This window comes from Bos grunniens, chromosome 14 (genome assembly GCF_055505025.1).
Source record: "Bos grunniens cultivar Pamir isolate PY7600 chromosome 14, Bosgru_T2T1.0, whole genome shotgun sequence".
NCBI classification, from domain to species: Eukaryota; Metazoa; Chordata; class Mammalia; order Artiodactyla; family Bovidae; genus Bos; species Bos grunniens.
The window spans coordinates 48,812,372-48,830,392 of record NC_141178.1 but is presented as its reverse complement, the minus strand read 5'-3'; the positions used below and the strand labels follow the sequence as shown (position 1 = coordinate 48,830,392).

Here is an 18,021-nt window from a genome sequence, read left to right as displayed (position 1 = left end):
TGCTCACACACACACACACAGCACAGTGCCGTAGTACTCAGAGTGTTCAATGACTATGCAAGGGGGCAAGTGAGCAAAAGCCAGTCTTTTGATACATGTATGGAGCCTCACCTCCACTACATAACACAACAAAACAAATTGCTATGGAGGGGGCGAGGAAGTTTTTTTTTAATGAAAAAAGAACTTTAACTTGCAAACTTTGTCAGAGGAGAAATTAAAACTACTTTTAGATTCACCTTTAGATACATTTCTTCATTCTCCAAGTTACTTATATGCATGGAAAGGGATTTAAATACAAAAGATTAAACAAGTTCTTAAAAAATACAGATCTCTGCTTGGAGAGTAAGAAGGATTCAATCCTTACAAATTTAAAAAGTCAAGATGAGTTTTAAAAAGAATTCTCAGCCCTGTTTAGCCTTATTGTAATGACAAGCCATCCACTATTCTTAATCAGTCTGAGTATCTCTTGAAAGTGCAGAAATTAATACTCAGTCAGGTCTGACTCTTTGTGACCCCTATGGTCTGTAGCCTGCCAGGCTCCTCTGTCCATAGGATTTCCCAGGCAAGAATACTGGAGTGGGTTGCCATTCCCTTCTCCAGGATACCTTCTTAATTATTATTATTTTTTATCTGTCTGGAAAAGAAGGAAAAAGTATGTGAGCTAGAAAGGCCTTTTATCAAAATACCAAAGACTACCAAACATTGTATAAACTGCATTGGTAATGATAAAAAAAAAAAAAAACTTGCTGTTGATGAAACCAGAGTGGCAGTGGCACAGTGTGATACTGCTCCTTTAACCCAGATATTAAAACACAGGATGAACAAATTTCATGATTTAGTTATTATACCCTCTTTACCCAGGTGGTCACATTCAGTGACCACTGCCTTGACCACATACCACTGTGGAACTCTGCAACCAAACACCCCTGTATTCTATTTCTCCAAAGAAGTTATCTATCTAGCCTCTGACTGGACCAGTAATTAAGAGATGGCCTTGGTCAATATACACTCAACGTGCATCAGTTCCAACCCAGCTCATCACTGGACCACTGCCCAGGAGACCTTGAGATCAAAATGGTCCATCTGGAGGAAAATGGGATGATCTAGACATCTCTGCTCCCTCATCACTTAGAAGGGCAGTATTTCCTGATATGTGCCCCGGGAAACACTGTTCATGAGAATGAATGCCTTAAAAAAAAACAAAGCCAGATTCCATGGTCAACTACATGTGGGAGAGACCATACTCGGAAACTTCCTTTGGGAGTTCACAATGCACATTGGTATATTGCTGTTGTATAATTGCTAAGTTTCAAGTCTGACTCTTTTGCAACCCCATAGACTGTAGCCCACCAGGCTCCTTGGGATTTTCCAGGCAAAAATACTGGAGTGGGTTGCCATTTCCTCCTCCAAGGGTTCTTAGCGTTATGAAAAGTCCTACAGCAAAGAACTCTGTAGTATTTTAATTCAGCAAGCCCTAAATTTATTTGACTATGAACCTTCTTTCCAGTAACACCTTTAATACTTAAACACAGAGTGGGAAATGCTGAGATTACATTTGACAGTTACATAGCTTCAGATCTAACTACGAGACCACTCATGGTTTCCCTATCCAAGAATTGTTGCTCAACAAAGGTTAGTGTAGGGACTTCCCTGGAGGTCCAGTGGTTAAAAATCCACCTTCCATTGGAGGGGACGTGGGTTCGATCCCTGGTCAGGGAACTAAGATCCCACATGCCCTGGGGCAATTAAGCCCAACCACACTGTGACAAAGACCCAACACAGCCAATAATTAATCAATTATTTTTTTTAAAAAAGACAAAGGATGAAGGTGTGCTCAGTCACTTCGGTAGTGTCCAACTCTTTGCGACTCTATGGACTGCAGCCCGCCAGAGTTAGAGTAGGAATTAAACTAGAAATGGAATGTTCAGGATATCTGAAAACCAAATTGCAATGTAATCTGTAAATTTTACCCTAATGTAAGGAAAACATATATTTCTTTAAAACCAACAGAAAAAAAAAATTATAGGTGACAATTACAAGGTCCAAAGAAGCATATTCTTTATAAAAAGATTTGTTATGATGGGCCTACAACTCAATATGCATGTTTTTTTATGGGCAAAGTGAAATAGGGAACAAAATGATTACTCAAATAATTCAAGTCAACTGCTCTTTCTACAAATAATATAACTTTGTCTGTTAATTTAATCCAAGCTTGCTGGGTTTGAATGTGGACATGGAGGAGAAAGTGGGAGCCAAGGCCATCAGTAAAGTTCTTGCAATTCTCCACTTAACTGCTTAAATGCACTTTATTAATAAATAAAGCCTTAGGTACAGTTATTTGATCACCTTTGAAACCACTAAGGAAATACGCAGAATATTCTATGGTATAATACACTGAAAATCCCAATATCTGAGAATTCATGTTCCCACATTACTAAGAACCCAATTTACTGTGAAAAGAAAGATCTGATCACTGGATACTATGGGTCCTTGTACCAAAATCTTCTAAAAATCAATTTTCTCAAACATAAAACATCACCTGAGACAAAATTTATAGATTTCCTTTCTAACTTCAAGTACCTCCAGTAATAGAATTAAAATCTGTTCACATTTATGAAGGGAAAATCCTGATACCATGAAATTGATCTCTATTTCAGACTATCAAATTTTTTCAATTGAACACTGTCAGACTCATGTCAACCCATAAAAAGATTTGTTCAGGTTTAAGTTTGAACACTTTGCCTATTTTATTCTTTCAAACTGAGAATCTTAAAAACACAAGTATGAAAAGTTCTCCCTTTTCCAAAACACAGTTGGTAAAAATGTCACACAGTAACACAGTCTGAATCAAAGAGAAAACATTCAAAGACTTCCGCCTCCTAAAATCTGAAGGGGGAAGGTTGCTGTTCATGAACTTGAATTTTAACACTTTAATGTTAGAACGAACTTTGTCTTCACTCATTGCATTTTAGCTTAGTGGTCAAAAATGATCATGGTTTCAAGGAGTTCTAATGGCAGTGCCTTACCAGTGTAGATGCTGGCATTGGAAGCTGGAATACCAAACTGTGACTCGATGAACTTGGGGATGAAGGTAATGAAAGCAGTTACAATGGCACTCTCAGCTGTGTATGACAAACTCACAAAAAGGAATGTCATGTTGCTTAAGATCCTGACAGCTGCTCTTGGTAGGTCTACAAAATGACAAAAATGACAAATGAATGTTATAAACAAGGGATGGAAAAGAAAAAGAAAATTGAACTGCTTTTGAAATGAACTGGAAATAGCCATTCAGCAATATAGGAAAACCTGATGAATGATTAGAATTCATCCCCTTTATTAAATAGACTTGGGTGTTTTTTTTTTAATTGTTCAACTAGGATAAGGAAATTTAACAAAGATGCTAAAAACATACCCATACACAAATATCCTCCTAAGAAGGAGGCAACCTATGACTTCTGTTTCAAAAACTGCTTAGAATAAATGAACTGCATTTTTTTTTATTGATTAAACAATGTTAATCTTTGTTAAGACCCTGAAGACTATTAAATGTGTGAAGTACCTGCAATATAGCCCTAAATTAATCGTTTTCGCTTCGCCCAACTAACACTTCTCTGAGTAAATGCACTTCTGACATGCCCGCTCTCTGGCCTGACATGGCAAACGCCCAGAGCATAGGAACTGGTACATGCTACTAGACATCTGTTCTTCCCGTCTCATTAAGAAACAGGAAATAATACAATTAGAAGGGTAGAAGAGATAAGGTCACCAAGTCAGATATTTCCAGGGACTTTGGATTGAGGAACAAACAGAAATGATATCCGAAGGAGCCAGACAGTCCAGAGGTGGGGCTCTGTACCTGTCCAGCTGCCTCTCAAGGAAAAGAGAAAAGGCTCACTTGAATCTAGGCATTTATTTCACAAAAACTGTCATATATATGCTTCAAGATGCATGTTCAGTTTCATTGCAGCATGGTTTATAAAAGCAAAAATTTAGGAGAAAAAACTAAATGTTCATCAGTGGTGTTGGGTTGGTGATGTTAGTTACTCAGTCGTGACCCTTTGGACTGCAGTCCGCCAGGCTCCTCTGTCCATAGGATTTTCCAGGCAAGAATACTAGAGTGGGTGACCATTCCTTTCTCCAGATGATCTTCTGGACTTGGATTGAACCTGCATCTCTTGCGTCTCATGCATTGGCAGGCAGGTTCTCTACTACTAGCGCCTCCTGGGAAGCCCATATACATACATGTGTGTGTGTGTGTATAATATTTAAGTAAAAACAAATGAAAACAATGAGTTTACATATGGTTGAATGCATACGTTTCAAAATATATAATACCGAGAAATTCTGTAAACAGGAATAAGACTGGGAAAGAGAAACAAGAAAAGATTCTTGAGTGTATGCTTTTGTATTTTTTGCATATTTGTAATGTGAGTTAACCCACATGTGCATGATCCTTATACATCTTCATAGAAAAGGTAAGCTGCCTTACTTTTGAGATACAGAGTTTCTCAGTTATTAGAACAGTTATCTCCTTATGCTACAATATAATAAAATAGTTTCCTAAAAATTAAGCAACAGCTATTATTAAAGCTTCCCTGATGGCTCAGTGGTAAAGAATCGCCTGCAATGCAGGAGACCCATGTTCAACCCCTGAGTCGGGAAGATCCTCTGGAGGAGGGCATGGCAACACACTCCAGTATTCTTGCCTTGGAGAATCACATGGTCAGAGAAGCCTAGTGGGCTACAGCCCATGAGGTTGCACAGAGTCGGACACAACTGAAGCTACTAACCAGCAATAGCATTATTAAAGCTATAATTCGTAGCCTATTCACTAGAATTTAAGACTTAGTCAAGACTGTTTATTATCATTTTGAAATGCAAACTGACTTTAATGTTCTATATCATAATTTAATTGCTTAAAGTTTAAATAAATATTTTAAAAGTAAAATTAAGATGCATACTTTATTTTTTTAACATAGGTAAACACACCAGAAAAAAATATAAAATATTTCATAAAATTATCCAATATTCTCTTATAAATACTGCAAATCAAAATGCATTCTCCAAAATTAAAAATTAGAAAGTTAAGAAGATTTTTTTTTCCCCATGGACATTTAAAGATTCAAATTAAACTAAATGGTAAATTAAAAGCCAACATGTTGAATCTAAAACATCTGGGAAAATATACAATAAACCTTGCAAACCCAAGAAGATAACATATGTATAACATGAATATTTTAAGATACTAGTTTTTTGTAAGAAAAACTGATTTTTCTTGTATACCCATTTAGCATGATAAAATAGCCTTCTAATTTCAAAGCTAACTAAAAATACATGTCATGTTTTTCTCTCTTTTATTAAAAAAAAACCAAAAACCTATTACTTAAGAAGAATTTAGCAAACATTCAGACTCTGAACAACTCTAAGCTAGTTTCCTTTTTTCTTCCACCTTCCTCCTCCCCTATTGTTCGAACTAAACTTTCAAACTACATGCCCTGCAGGGGGTGACGGGCGTAGGGGGTGCAGATCTCCAGGATTGTCTTTGTCTGGTGGGGCTGGTTATCTAGATAGACAGACATGATAGATAATAGATGTGTGTGTGTTTGTGTGTACAAACACACATTTCCTACCTAACAAGACAGAAGTAGTGACATACTGGTAGCAATGAACCCACCTAGCACCCAGTTCTTGGTTTCTAGATGCCACTTTCCACTAAAAGGACCCAGAAGTCCTCGGCAGTTGGCGGTTTAGTTGCTAAATTTTGCGACACCATGGACTGCAGACTCCTCTGTCAATGGGCTTTCCTAGGCAATACTGAAATGGGTTGCCGTTTCCTTCTTCAAGGCAATTTCCTGACCCAGGGACTGAACCAGATTCTCCTGCTTGGCAGATTCTTTTTCACTGAGCCACCCCAAAGTCCTTGGAGAAATTATTAATTCATGTGTTACTTAAGCTTCCTTCAATTCAGTTCAGTTCAGTCACTCCGACTGAAAGACTCTTTGCTACCCCATGGACTGCAGCATGCCAGGCTTCCTTGTCCATCACCAACTGGATGGAATCAGCTTCCTTCAGGCATGAGTTATACTATTATTGGCTGTGGGTTCAATATTAATGAAACAACCTATATTAAATAAGGTGTCTTTCAACAGAAACACAAGGTTATATATTGATTGATGATTATATTGTGATGCAAAGTTAACCCAGATTTCCCCCAGAGCAGTGCTTCAGCATTCTCTAACACAGTGTTTACCACAACTTTACAGAACAAAACTACCACAAATAACAAGAATCAACTGTATTTGTACTTAGTTGCTCAGTCGTGTCTGACTCTTTGTGACCCCATGAACTGTAGCCTGCGAGGTCCCTCTGTCCATGGGATTCTCCAATCAAGAATACTGGAGTGGGTAGTCATACCCTCCCCTCCAGGGGATCTTCCCAAACCAGGGATTGAACCAAGGTCTCCTGCATGGCAGGCAGATTCTTTACTGTGTGAGGCATCAGGAAAGCCCATGAATACTGGAGTGGGTAGCTTATCCCTTCTCCAGAGGATCTTCCCAACCCTGGAATCAAACCATGGTCTCCTGCACTGCAGGCAGATTCTTTGCCAGCTCAGCTACCAGGGAAGCCCCAACTGTCTTTATACCACCTCGAAGTACTTTCTCACAGAGTACCTATAATTTACTTATTGATTTAAAAATGCAATATACTTGGTAATTTTGGAGTGCAGAGGCCTGGCAGATCCAATCCCATTCAAGATAGGAGAGTTTACACAACTGGTAACAGGGCAGATTAACATTGTGTGGCTTCTGTGAAGACACTGAGACAGCATCTTTTCTGTGTCTACAAACGAGCATAGATTAGGAGGCAACATCATCAACCCCAAATTCTATAAAGTTACTGGCTTACAATTTTTTAAAAGATCAAGGTCATAAAATATTAGGGTAGATGAGGAACTGATCCAAATTGACGGACCAAAACACCACAACTAAATATTAATACAATCTGTGATGGCAGATTGGTTTGGACATAAAGTCCAATGTAGGGATAACAGGCAAAATTTGAATGGGGCCTATGGTCTAGATGGTAGCACTGGATTAATGTTAATTCCCTGATTTCCATGGCTGCCCTGTGGTCCTGCAATAGAGTATCTTTGACTTAGGACACAGTGAAGTACTGGGGGTCAGTAACTTCACAAATCTGTCAGAAACATTAACAATCGGGGAACTGGGACTCAGGGAACCCAGGAGTTCTGTGTGTTATTTCTGTGGCTTTTATTGTAATTCAAAATTATTTTACAAAGTTTCAAAAGCAAAGTTAGCAAAGAAGCTGCTGGATCTATCAATTTGCAGCCAAATATTAATTTTTATGCTAATATATCTTAGATAAGTTTTTTGGTGTCATTTATAACTGTGTCATGGTGAAATCAAAGATGTGGTAAAAAGAATGATGGAGGGACTTCCCTGGTGCTCTAGTGATTAAGAAACCATCTTCCAAAGCAGGGGACCCGGGTGCGACTCCTGGTCAAGGAACTAAGATCCTACATGCTGCAGGACAACTAAGCCCATGCAGCACAACTACTGAGCCCGCACGCTGAAACAAAACCCAGCACAGCCAAAACATGAATAATTTTTTAAAAAAGAATGATAGAGGGACTAATGGTAGTAATTATCATTTTTTTGATCACTGAATGCTAGGAACTCTTACAAATTCACTTACAAGGACAATCTGACACTAAAACTAGAAATGCCTTTAACAGCAGTACTATAGAAATAAAACTTAATACAAACCTCCAAAATTCAAGAGAATATAATACAAGGTAGACAAGACTTAGAAATCACTTTGAGAAGTGCTGCTATCACTGGCAGATCCCTTGCTGGTTCCCACATGCACCTCAATGGCAGTGCAGGTAACCCAGCCAGCCAGTACCCACACCTGGACTCAGGTGCTAAACTCCAGTCACCACAGGGCTGTTTGTTAGTCTGTCCGTCGTATCTGCCTCTTAGTGATCCCATGGACTGGAGGCCGCCAGGCTCCTGTCCATGGGATTCTCCAGGCAAGAATACTGGAGTGGGTTGCCATTCATTTCCTTCGCCAGGGGATCTGTCTGAGCCAGATCTCCTGCATTGCAGGAGGAGTCTTTACCATCTGAACCACCAGGGATTCTCACCACAGGGCTATGCTACAACAAATTTGATGTGGTCCCTCCCCTTGACCTTGCATCAAAGGTAATCCCTTGACCATTAGTCAAAGTTTCAGAAAATCTGAGCTACATGGTGTGCTTGGATTCTTATGGAAGCTGCCAGCGACAGCCTTAGCAAGTGCAGACACTGTAGGGTACGGAGTTGGAGAAGGCAAGGTTCAGAAAAAGAACAAGACTGAGACCGGCACTTTACAGGAACAGCTAAGCTAGCTAAGTCGCTTCAGTTGTGTCCGACTCTGTGCGACCCTGTAGACGGCAGCCCACCAGGCTCCTGCGTCCATGGGATTCTCCAGGCAAGAGTACTGGAGTGGGTTGCCATCGCCTTCTCCAATGGAAGAGATCACATTAAATGAGGTGAGAAGGGGCAGCAGTCAGATTAGTGAGCTGCTGCCCTTACCCAAGAAAAGACTAAGTATATATAGGCATGTATGTGGAAAGCTACTGTCTTAAGGGGGCCTGTTCTTCTCCAGGGTTGTTCAGAGTAGTTATCTCTTAAATGGTTGGGGCAAGGAATTTTGGAGATTGGCCAGAGGCTGGACCAGCTGGGAGCTGAGCGTAATCAACCTAGTGTCGATTTTTTTGGTGAGAGAGTTCTTTGTTTTGCATAGAATGGTGGGGAGGACCCGGAGGGGAATTTTAACTCCAGGCTATTTTGAGCCCTGTAACTTTCCTTCAGACACCACACCTACCGTTCTCCAATGCCTCACAGTGCACAGTACAATGAGGCAGCAGGTATTGATAGATTTCTTTTTTTTTTTAATTGACCACCTTAACTGTTTTTTTTTAAATTATTTATTAATATTTTGGCTGTGCTGAGTCTTTGTTGCTGCACCAGCTTTTCTCTAGTTGTGGGGAGTGGGAACTACTCTCTAGTTGCGGTGTGGGGGCCTCCCATCGCGATGACTTCTCTTGTTTCCAAGCACAGGCTCTAGAGCACAGGCTCAGTAGCTGTGGTGCATGGGCTTAGTTGCTCTTTGGTATGTGGGATCTTCCTGGCCCCATGTCTCCTGCACTGGCAGGCGGATTCTTTACCACTGAGCCACCAGGAAAGCCCAGGTTTGTCAGTTTTTGACCATCAGCAAATGTGCTCCAGTATGAGAGCACATTGAGCTCCTGAACCACTAACCTGCTGACCGTGAATAGAAACAGCGGCCATCAGGACCCAAAATACATTATAAGTGATTACTAGCCATAGTACAATCCTGCTTGCTTAAATCTAATGAGTATTTATATATATATTTCAAAGTAGACACTACTCTGATGGACATTAGTCCTGAAATAGAGCAGGACCCTGCGGTCCTTCTGGCCCCCTCCCATGTCCTCTGCCTGCCTTTTGTCTGTGAAAAAACTTTAGCCAAAGACTAAGTTTAATTGGAGAAGTGAGAAAATGCAGAAACAAAGGAAAACAGTCAAAGGAAAGCAAATACTAATAATGTAGTCATAAGCATAGTCAAGGATCTTTAGTTCCTTCTCAAGGGCTAGGGATAATATTCTGAGCCTTATCCTGTGAACTGTCTTATAGATACTGAAACCCCCACCAGGTCTAAGAAGTAAACTGCATGATGACCAAACTACAGCCATGACATTAACTGCCCTAATTCCAATAACTGGCCTCAAGGAAATAGAAACCAACCAACCCTGGAACTGAAGATTCACTGTTCCTTACAACCAAGATGATGCTGATCAGACCACTGATGACCAATTTCAAGATGAGCGTCAGAGCTGACTGTGCTTTTCTACATGTAGCCCCCTCCCTCCACCTATAAAAGCTTTTGCCCCCTGATTGTCAGGGTGGAGGAGTCGAATTTGGACAAGCATCCAGCCGTCTTCCCAGTTGCCAGCATCCAAAATAAAGCAAACTTTCCTTTTCACCAAACTGGCCTCTTTAAGATCACCAAACTGATCTTTGAGTGACAAGCAGACAGATCCCACTTTTGGTTACAGTCCCACAGTTAATTTGCACTGAGTATTTTAAGTGTGCTCTTTTTTAGGAATTCTTTGCCATGGCTGTTACCATTTACCTTTTGCCTCCTAAGCTGAAGGTACAACAAAATAAATGTAAAAGAGAAATTAAACAAAGAATTCTAGAGAAGATGAAATGAATGGATAAAGAAGATGTGGCATATGTTTACAATGGAACCCTACACAGCATGAGAAAGAATCGGATTCTGCCATCTGCAACATGATGGACCTAGAGAGTATTATGCTTAGTGAAATGTTAGACAAAGAAAGACAAACACTCTGTAATCACTTATATGTGTAATCTAAAAAGTAAAACAAATGCATATAGCAAACCAGAAACAGACTCACATAAACAAACCATGGGTTACCAGTGAGAAGAGGAAAGGGGTGGGGGCAAGATAGAGGTAAGGGATTAAGAAATACAACTACTATGTATAACATGGGCTTCCTTGGTGGCTCAGCGGTAAAGAATCAGCCTGCAAAACAGGAGACATGGGTTCCAGCCCTGGGTGGGGAAGATCCCCTGGAGGAGGGCATGGCAACCCACTCCAGTATTCTTGCCTGGAGAATCCCCATGGACAGAGAGACTGGCAGGCTACAGTCCATGGGGTCACAAAGAGTTAGACAAAACTAAGCAACTGCGCACACACATGTATAAAATAAACAAGCCACAGGCATATATTATACAGCACAGGGAATATAGCTACTGTTTTCTAATAACTTTAAATGAAGTATAAAGCATAAAAATGCTATATCACTATGTTCCACATCCAAAACTCAATCAATATTGTAAATTAACTATGTGTGCTCAGTTTTGTCTGACTTTTTGTGACTCTTTGGACTATAGACTGTCAGGCTCCTCTGTCCACAGGATTTTTTAGGCAACAATACAGAGTGGGTTGCCATGCCCTCCTCCAGGGGATCTTCCCGACCCAGGAATTGAAGCCACACCTCCTGTGTCTCCTACAATACAGGGGGATTTTTACCCTCTGACCCATCAGGGAAGTTCTGTGCAATGCTGTGTTTAGTCACTCAGTCATGTGACTCTGTGACCCCATGAACTGTAGCCTGCCAGGCTCCTCTGCCCATGGGGATTCACCAGGCAAGAATAATGGAGTGGGTCGCCATGCCCTCCTCCAGGGGATCTTCCCAACCCAGGGATTGAACCCAAGTCTCCCGAATTGCAGGTGGATTCTTTACCATCTGAGCCATCAGGGAAATCCATGAATACTAGAATGGGTAGCCTATCCCTTCTCCAGAGGATCTTCTCGACCCAGGCATTGAACTGGGGTCTCCTGCATTGCAGGTAGATTCTTTGCCAGCTGAGCTACCAGGGAAGCCCTACACTTCAATAAAAAAATAAAAAGAAATGCATCATATTTCCTTGAAAAAAAGAAATAAGATATAAACAGAACAGCACATCAAAGCCAGCAAAAAGATTCTTTCTGGGCTTCAAATTTGACCCTTGGTTTCCTGGCCACAAAAGCACAAAGTTGTATAATCATCGTTAACAGAAACATCCTAATTTTCTCCTAAGAAACAAAGCTTTGCTCCATGTTCTAAAGCACTAGATTCTCACAGCGTGGTCCCTGGACCATCTGCAACAGTATCACCTGGAAACTTGTCAAAATGCAGATTCTCAGGTCACATTCTCAGGTCACACCTCGGTCTAGCACCCTGAGCTCTATGAAGCCCTCATGATGCTTCCTAGGTAGACTAAGTTTGAGAACCTCTGTTCTCACTGTTCTCAAGAAATAGAGTTTTGTATAAAGCACTCAGAGCAATGCTCCTATGGCAAATACAGGGAATTCAGGTAACAGCTTTTAATAAGAGCTGCAAACCTAAAAATAAAGTTAAAGTCAGCAAAAAAGCTAAGGCAAAATACAAGAGGCTAAGATGGCTTAGTCCAGGCACATGGCTACTGGTGATCCCTCTTTGAGTCTAGTATTGCCTCTAACATATCCCATGCTATATTAGGTTTAAACCACAGAGCAAAGAGACACATGCAACAGTTCTGGACGTTCTTGGGCAACTCACACTCAGAATTCATTCATTCCGCCCCTTTACTCCTCTCTCCACCATCTGAACTTGAAACCCTGAAACCATCTTGGATACCTCCATTCCCATCATTCCATGAGTCCGTGCGAGTGTGCTCAGTGTGCTGGATTCTTTGCGACCCCATGGACTGTAGCCCACTAGGCTCCCCTGCTCACGGGATTTCCCAGGCAAGAAAACTGGAGTGGGTTGCCATTTCCTCCTCCAGGGGATCATCCCAAGCCAGGGATTGAACCTGCATCTCTTGTGTTGCAGGCGGATTCTTTACCACTGCAACACCTGGCAAGCCCATAATTCCCATAGCAATTGCCATATCCTATACACACAACTTCTTCCCTCCATTTTCATCATTCATTAATTTATTCATCAAATATTTACTGAGTATCTACTAGACAGTGGGAATTCATCAGAGAACATGATGGACCAATTAAAAAAAAAAGAAAACCTTGCCTTTGTGGAGCTTACCAAGATGATCAATAAGTAAAACATAGAGTATGTTAGATAAGTGATCAGTGCTAAGGAGAAAAATTAAGGAAAGAAAGAGGTAAGAAGCTTTGGAGGAAAAGGTAGAAATTTTTAAATAGGGTGGCTGGGTAAGGCTTCATTAGAAAGGGATTGTTTGAGTAATACCCTGAAGGAAGTGAGGGGCCTTATGGAGAAAACTCCCAGGACAGGAACGGCAAGAACAGCTGCCCAGAGGTGAGCGTGTGCTTGGTATACTCGAGCAACAGTGATGAGCCCAATAGGGTTGAAGCAGAATCCAACTGCAGGAAAGAAATGGCCTCAAGCAGGTAACCAGGGGTTAGATTGGGAAACCACAGAAGCTTTGAGCCCAGGAGCGGCACTTTAACAGGATCCTTTTGACTGCAGAGTTGAAAACAACTGAAAGGGGACAAGGAGGAAATTCCCTGGTGGTCCAATAGTTAGGGCTTTGGGCTTCCACTGCAGGGGGCATGGGTTCAATCCCTGATCCTGCATGTCATGCGGTGAGGCCAACAAACAAACAAACACCAACAAAGAAAAACTTAGTTTAGCAGGCTGCTGTCCTTTCCATCTCTACTAGGCAAAACCGCCATCACCTCTCTGGAGCTCTGTCCATAACTTTCTACCTTGTCCCCCTCCTTCCACTCCACTCCCTTCTCTCCCTAATTTAACAGGACCTAATGGAGGGCCTCGGAGAAGGCAATGGCACCCCCACTCCAGTACTCTTGCCTGGAAAATCCCATGGATGGAGGAGCCTGGTAGGCTGCAGTCCATGGGGTCGCTAGGAGTCGGACACGACCAAGCGACTTCTCTTTCACTTTTCACTTTCATGCATTGGAGAAGGAAATGGCAACCCACTCCAGTGTTCTTGCCTGGAGAATCCCAGGGACAGAGGAGCCTGGTGGGCTTCTGTCTATGGGGTCGCACAGAGTCGGACACGACTGAAGCGACTTAGCAGCAGCAGCAGCAATGGAAGGCCTGCCAAAGGCTGCTCAAACCTCTCCACTACTCAATCGAGACGAGTTTCATTAAAGCTAGAACTTTAGCTCTCTACACACAAGATGGCTCTAACTGACCTTCCCAACTTCATCCCCCAGGGCTCCGTCATGTACAGCCAACACACCAACCACAATGCACTTGCTCAGCATTTTCAAATGCATCTACACATCTGATCTTCTTGCCTTTACTGTCTCTTCCTGGAACACTCACACCATCCCACATCCACCTACTGACATCCTTCCAGTTTTCCAGGAAAGATAAATCCCACCTTCTCCATGAAACTTTCCCTGGCCCCTCAACTAGACATTCCCTCGCCTGTCTGTGACCTTCACACCATGGTGTCTATCTTCTTTTTTTGGTCATTAGTATATTTCCATCTGTACTCATCCTGTCTCCCTCAGTGGACTACAAGCTCTATGAGGGAAAATCATGGCTGACTCATCTTCTAATCTGCCATAGCTTGGAGTGCAGCAGCTTTTACAGAATAAGCAGTCATTGAATTAAACGATGACAACATAACCTTCTAGTGATCAAAATTCTTTGACTTCCAATGGCCTCTGTTTTTTAAATTTTATTTTAGTTGAAGGATAATTGGTTTACAATATTGCATTGGTTTCTGCCATACATCAACATGAACCAGTCATAGGTACACATATGTCCCCACCCTCTTGAATGTCCCTGCTACCTCCCATCCTTCTAGGTTGTTTCAGAGCCCCAGTTTGAGTTCCCTGAGTCATACAGTAAATTCCTATTGGCTAGCTATTTAACATGCAGTAAGGTATACTTTCTATGCCACTCTCTCTATTCATCCCTCCCTCTCCTTCCCCCACTGTGTTCACAAATCCATTCTCTATGTCTGCATCTCCATTGCTGCTAAGTCGCTTCAGTCATGTCCGACTCTGAGCGACCCCATAGACTGCAGCCCACCAGGCTCCTCCATCCATGGGATTTTCCAGGCAAGAGTACGGGAGTGGGGTGCCATTGCCTTCTCCATTACTGCCCTGCAAATAGATTCATCAGTACCATCTTTCTAGATTCCATATATATGCATAAATATATGTTATTTTTTTTTCTTTTGGCTTACTTCACTCTGTATAATAGACTCTAGGTTCATCCACCTCATTAGAACTGATTTAAATGTGTTCCTTTTATGGCTGAATAATATCCCATTGTGTATATGTACCACAGCTTCTCTATCCATTCATCTGTTGAGGGACATATAGGTTGCTTCCATGACCTAGCTATTGCACATAGTGCTACAATGAATATTGGGGTACATGTGTCTTTTTCAATTTTGGTTTCCTCAGGGTATAAGCCTAGTAGTGGGATTGCTGGGTCATATGGTAGCTTTATTCCTAGGTTTTTAAGGAAGCTCCATACTGTCTTCTATAGTGGCTGTATCAATTTACATTCCCACCAATAGCACAAGAGGGTCAGTGGCCTCTTCGAATCAATGCATCACCTCAGAGTAACCATTTGACTTAGTTAGGATTATAATATATTCTATTCCAATACAAACAAAAGTCTAGCAGAGCAAGTCTGTCATGTGAAAGTGAAAAGTGAAAGTGTCAGTCACTCAGTCGTGTCCGACTCTTTGTGATCCCATGGACTGTAGCCCACCAGGTTCCTCTGTCCATGGAATTCTCCAGACAAGATTACTGATATGTCACTTCTCCAGGGGATCTTCCCAACTCAGGGATCGAACCCACATCTCCTGCATTGGCAGGCAGATTTTTTACTGTCTGAGCCACCAGAGAAGCCACATAAATCTGTCATGCTTTATGCTATGTAATAATGCTAAGCAATTAAGCTTAGAAGTTAAAAGTGAACACAAAAATAAACATTTTCTTATGATTAACTGCCACCAAACATTTTCTGCTTAAGAATAAGAAGAAAACCAGTTAAATTTGGAAGGCTTTTAAAATACCAAACCCCAAGCCTCAGAAAAATTGATCCACTTAAATATTTTAACTGTTTATTTTTATGGTAAGATGTTGAAGCCATCAGTGCTAATCTCTTTATGGGAAGGTGCTGCAGATCCACTAAAAACTCTTACTTTCTCCTTTGTGGTTGTTTTAAAACAGTTTTATTCCTGCATAATTTATAATAAGAACCTAGAAACACTGAGTCAGATTTTCCCTGTGTCTATCATTAAAATGTGGAGGCAGTGGGTGGAAAGCAAAGTGCATTCTCTTCTTGCATTCTCTGCAATAAAGCTTTTCAAAGAGCACTATCCTATATGGTCTAAATCATTTTTGATTTTAGGAACCAAAAAATACCAACTTGGCCACTCTTTATACCTTCTCTTTGAAGAAACTAATATTGATGTATGAATTTCAAATATAAAGGATAAAAGGAGCCTTATTCCAAAAAACAGGACAAGAAAAAAGATCTGGGAATCACACTGTGGTTTAACTCAAAATGGAATCTTAGCAATCAATCTTTCATTCAAGACCTAAATAGTAACAGACATGAGTAAGAAAAAAAATCCTGAAAAAAAGAATTATACATGGAAAAACTTGTGTTATAATTTTTATATGTCAGTTGGTCAAGTGTAAAACTGCAAAGTGTGTATTAAATAGATATTTAAAATTAAAAAAAAAGACCTAGTGTATCTCAGCTTTGTAATACAAATTTTGTCTATAGTAGAATGATTCTCAGAGATGTAATTGAGTCTTTTGAAAATCAGATGAAATATTACACTGTCATTTCCTATAGGTGATAGCTATTAGAAATAAAATGTGCAAAAGATATATATAATTTTAAATACTGTATTTGAACATTATTCCAATATCATCAACATCACTTGAATAATTTTTAGCAGAACATTGTCACTTTATAATCTCATTTAAACAGGATTCCTTTCTAACAGGAGAACATGTTTCCGGAAGTGCCAGTCTAGATACATTTAGAGAGTCCAGTGCAAGTAGAAATAAATAAAATAAGCCAGCCCTGTGTTCTAACCATAAGGTTCACTGCCAAAGATCACTCATCACAATTAAGGCATAGAGTAAAAAAGTTGGAAATTTATCAGAAACATCTACAAGAAAATCAGAATAAAAATGGAGTTTATAAACCAACTACCCATCACTGTCAAAAGACTCTTCTTAATCTTTACTCTAAAAGAAAATACCTTGAACCATTAAATTGAATACAGAAAAGATGGAGAACACTCCCTAGCAGTACAAGAAGACATTTAACATAAGAGTAGATAGATTCAATTCTGAAAAATAATTTTAAAATCCCATGACAGCTTTTATCGCTGTGAATCTGCCTGCCAAAGTGAGCTTTGCCCCAGAAGCAGGTCCTGAGTCAAGGATCCAAGTCCAAGTCATTTATGTGGGGGGTTTGAGAAGCACTGGATGGGGAGTATAGATGTGATGCACAGGAAGAAAGGGCAGCTTACAACGGATTGTCTCACCATGAGGGGACAGAGCTGGGATGCTTACCAGCCATTGGCTAAGACTGCTGTTAGGGGTGGGAGGCCAGAGTGTTAATTCCTTGGCACCTGAAGCCTGCCTCAAGCAGGAGCCAAGCAGTCCACAGCCTAAGAGAAGACCTTCAGGCCAAGAAGACGCTCAGACCTTCAGAAGGTCCTGGCCATGGCAGTCCTCACCTTGAAAATGGGAAGCACCCGGAGGACAGCTGGCTCATGAAAGCACTGTCCACCCAGCCTCCTCCAAAGAACTCCATCAACAGTTGCCTCTGCTATTGGTGTTTCCTACCAGTCTTCTCTCTCCCTTTTCTCTGCTATCCAACACAGCATATATTTCACATTCTAGCCATCTACCTCTAAGCCATAAAATAGACAACTTCAGCTCTAGCCTTTATTTCTCCTCTGGCATCAACTTTATATTCTCCTTAAATCGAGACCCTTAGTCTATTTCTATGTTGTAAATTCTCTAACATCAACTTTGTTCTCAACTGAGTTATTTTTTTTTTAATTCACTCCCTTATTATGGTCCATCGTATGTCCATGAAAAATGGTGAAGTGGTCCATGGGGTAAGAGCCCAGGCTCTACTTGACTACCATCCAGAGAATATTTTATATTATGAGAGCAGAGGAGGTAATTTTGGCATTTCCAAAAGTAAACACTGTCCCAAATTAATGGGGAGGGAACGGGGAAGGTAAATCTAAAACTTAACTGGGAAGAAGCATTTCCAATGAAATGTCACTTCACTGCTTTGAACAAAATAGTCTTTAAAAATAATCCAATCTATTAGGCTGCAGGCACAGTTCCATAATGTATTAGTAACTTCCCTCTAGGCCTGAAAGGATCCTCTTTGCCTTTACTGTGCACGTAGTCAAAACGAGATGAGAA

At 40.9% G+C, this 18,021-nt stretch overlaps 1 protein-coding gene across 3 annotated transcripts in view; it reads right to left on the bottom strand.

Moving 5' to 3' along the window:
* The window catches only part of SLCO5A1 (solute carrier organic anion transporter family member 5A1), a 146,446-nt gene that overhangs the window by 53,048 nt on the left and 75,377 nt on the right, over positions 1 to 18,021 (bottom strand). For 2 of the 3 annotated variants that reach the window (XM_086335457.1, XM_086335460.1), the window contains one exon: positions 3,027 to 3,191. The exons of the other annotated variant lie outside the window; for it this stretch is intronic. In XM_086335457.1, the coding sequence (XP_086191583.1) occupies positions 3,027 to 3,191 (165 nt within the window). The remainder of the gene's footprint in view (positions 1 to 3,026; positions 3,192 to 18,021) is intronic. 3 annotated transcript variants of the gene reach the window in all.